The sequence below is a fragment of the Pyxicephalus adspersus genome, chromosome 9 (assembly GCF_032062135.1).
Source record: "Pyxicephalus adspersus chromosome 9, UCB_Pads_2.0, whole genome shotgun sequence".
Taxonomy (NCBI): Eukaryota; Metazoa; Chordata; class Amphibia; order Anura; family Pyxicephalidae; genus Pyxicephalus; species Pyxicephalus adspersus.
In genome coordinates this window covers 379,275-381,198 of record NC_092866.1, presented here as the reverse complement: position 1 = coordinate 381,198, position 1,924 = coordinate 379,275, and the positions used below count along the sequence as shown (strand labels likewise).

The 1,924-nt window shown below is 56.3% G+C and overlaps 1 protein-coding gene across 1 annotated transcript in view; it reads left to right on the top strand.

The window, feature by feature from the left end:
• The first annotated feature begins 636 nt into the window (after positions 1-636).
• Positions 637-1,924, top strand: part of MMP15 (matrix metallopeptidase 15) — a 9,332-nt gene continuing 8,044 nt past the window's right edge. The window contains exon 1 of the mRNA XM_072422389.1: positions 637-1,134. Within this exon, the coding sequence (XP_072278490.1) occupies positions 667-1,134 (468 nt within the window). The 5' untranslated portion in view covers positions 637-666. The remainder of the gene's footprint in view (positions 1,135-1,924) is intronic.

Genomic DNA, 1,924 nt, shown 5'->3' with positions numbered 1-1,924 from the left:
GATTGGACGCGGGTCGCCCCTCTATGGGTATGGGGGGTGATTGGACGCGGGTCGCCCCTCTATGGGTATGGGGGGTGATTGGACGCGGGTCGCCCGTCTATGGGTATGATTGGACACGGGTCACCCGTCTATGAGGATGATTGGACACGGGTCACCCGGCGATGGGAATTGGGGATGATTAAATGCGGGTCACCCGTCGATGGTTATGGGGGATTATTGGACGGTGGTCGCCCGTCTATGGATATAGAGAATGATTGGAAGCAGGTCACCCGTCTATGGGTATGGGGGTTGATTGGACACGGGACACCCGTCTGTGGGTATGGGGGGTGATTGGACACGGGTCGCCCGTCGATGGGGATGATTGGACGCAGGTTGCCCCTCTATGGGTATGGGGGATGATTGGATGGGGGTGACCCCTGTATGGGTATAGGGCAGGATTGGACGGGGGTGACCCCTATATGGGTATAGGGCAGGATTGGACGGGGGTCACGTGGGGGTGTAGCCTTGATTGGCCAGCAGGTGGCAGCATACACACACACACTGCAATATGTTGAACCCAGGAGCTGACACTTTACCCAATCAGGGCCCCATAAATCCTCCTCCTGTGTCACTGTCTGTATCTGTCTGTCATTTGCACCCCCTATTTATTGTACAGCGCTGCGACATATGTTGGCGATATATGAATCCTGTATTATAATAATAATAATAACCCCATCCCCCTCACCCAGGGCACGTGTTGGCATTAACCCCTTTCCTCCGTCAGGGAGGGGTCCTGCAGAGGACGGGGCACTTGCTGTATGGTCGGTGCAGTTGGGGGGCTCCTGGGGGCCCCAAAGAGCTGTAACTCCTCCTGTCCGCAGTGGTGGAGGATGTGTGCGGCTCCATGCAGAGTGGGAGGTTGGCAGACGCTCCCTGACAGCGCTGGTCACTGGGCGTGGTGGGCGGAGCCGGAGCTGTGTCCGCGGATGGGGCGGTCAGGGAGCGTCTGACAATCCAAAAGAGGAAAACAAAAGGGAAAGAAGCCGGAGAATGGCGGCCCGAGGCGGAGGGGGGGTGCTGCTACTCTGGAGCCTGACCGTCCTGTGCTGCCAGGGGAGCCGGGACACCGGGGGGCAGGACCGGGACAAGGCAGAGGTATGAGGGAGGGGGGTATGTCACCTGTCACCATGTGTCCCCCTTATGTCAGCCCCCTGGACTCCACCACCTCCTTCCTATTACCCCCAGTGACGTCATAATGTGCCCCCTGCCCTCCTACTACCCCCTCTATCACTCTGCAGCCTATATTTACCTGTCAATGCCCTCCCATGTGACCCCATATCTACCCCTCATTGCCCCCATCATGTGACCCCCATATTTACTCTTCATTGCCCCCATCATGTGACCCCCATATTTACTCTTCATTGCCCCCATCATGTGACCCCTCATATCCAGTGTGTGTATTCTGTGTAAATCATTGCTGGGCAGTTTCTGCGTCATCTGTACCCAGGTAATGACTCCCTTGGGCCCCAGCTGTCAGAAGGGCCCGAAACCCTAACTACCAACAGCCTATTCCCAATGGCCAGGACTCTGACATGTGGTTGCTATGGGTGACTGCAGAACCTTGTGGTCCCTGGGATCCCTCCCTCCCGGCTGCTGACCTCGCAATGGTTAATATTTACCTGCAGGAGGCCTTGACTGGTTAATAATTCCCAGATCAACCCCAGGGGGGCGTCATCCCCATCCTATAGAATCCAGAGGTCACCTGACCGGCCTGACCCCATCCAATGGCCTGAACCCCGAAAACCCAAAAATCTAGATGATGTCTGGGGTCCCTGAGTCCACAATTCTATCTATATAGAGGAATCAGGACCTCCTTCCTCTGCTGGTGACCCCTCTAGTGATGGTGACCCCACAATTCTATCTATATAGAGGAATCAGGACCTCC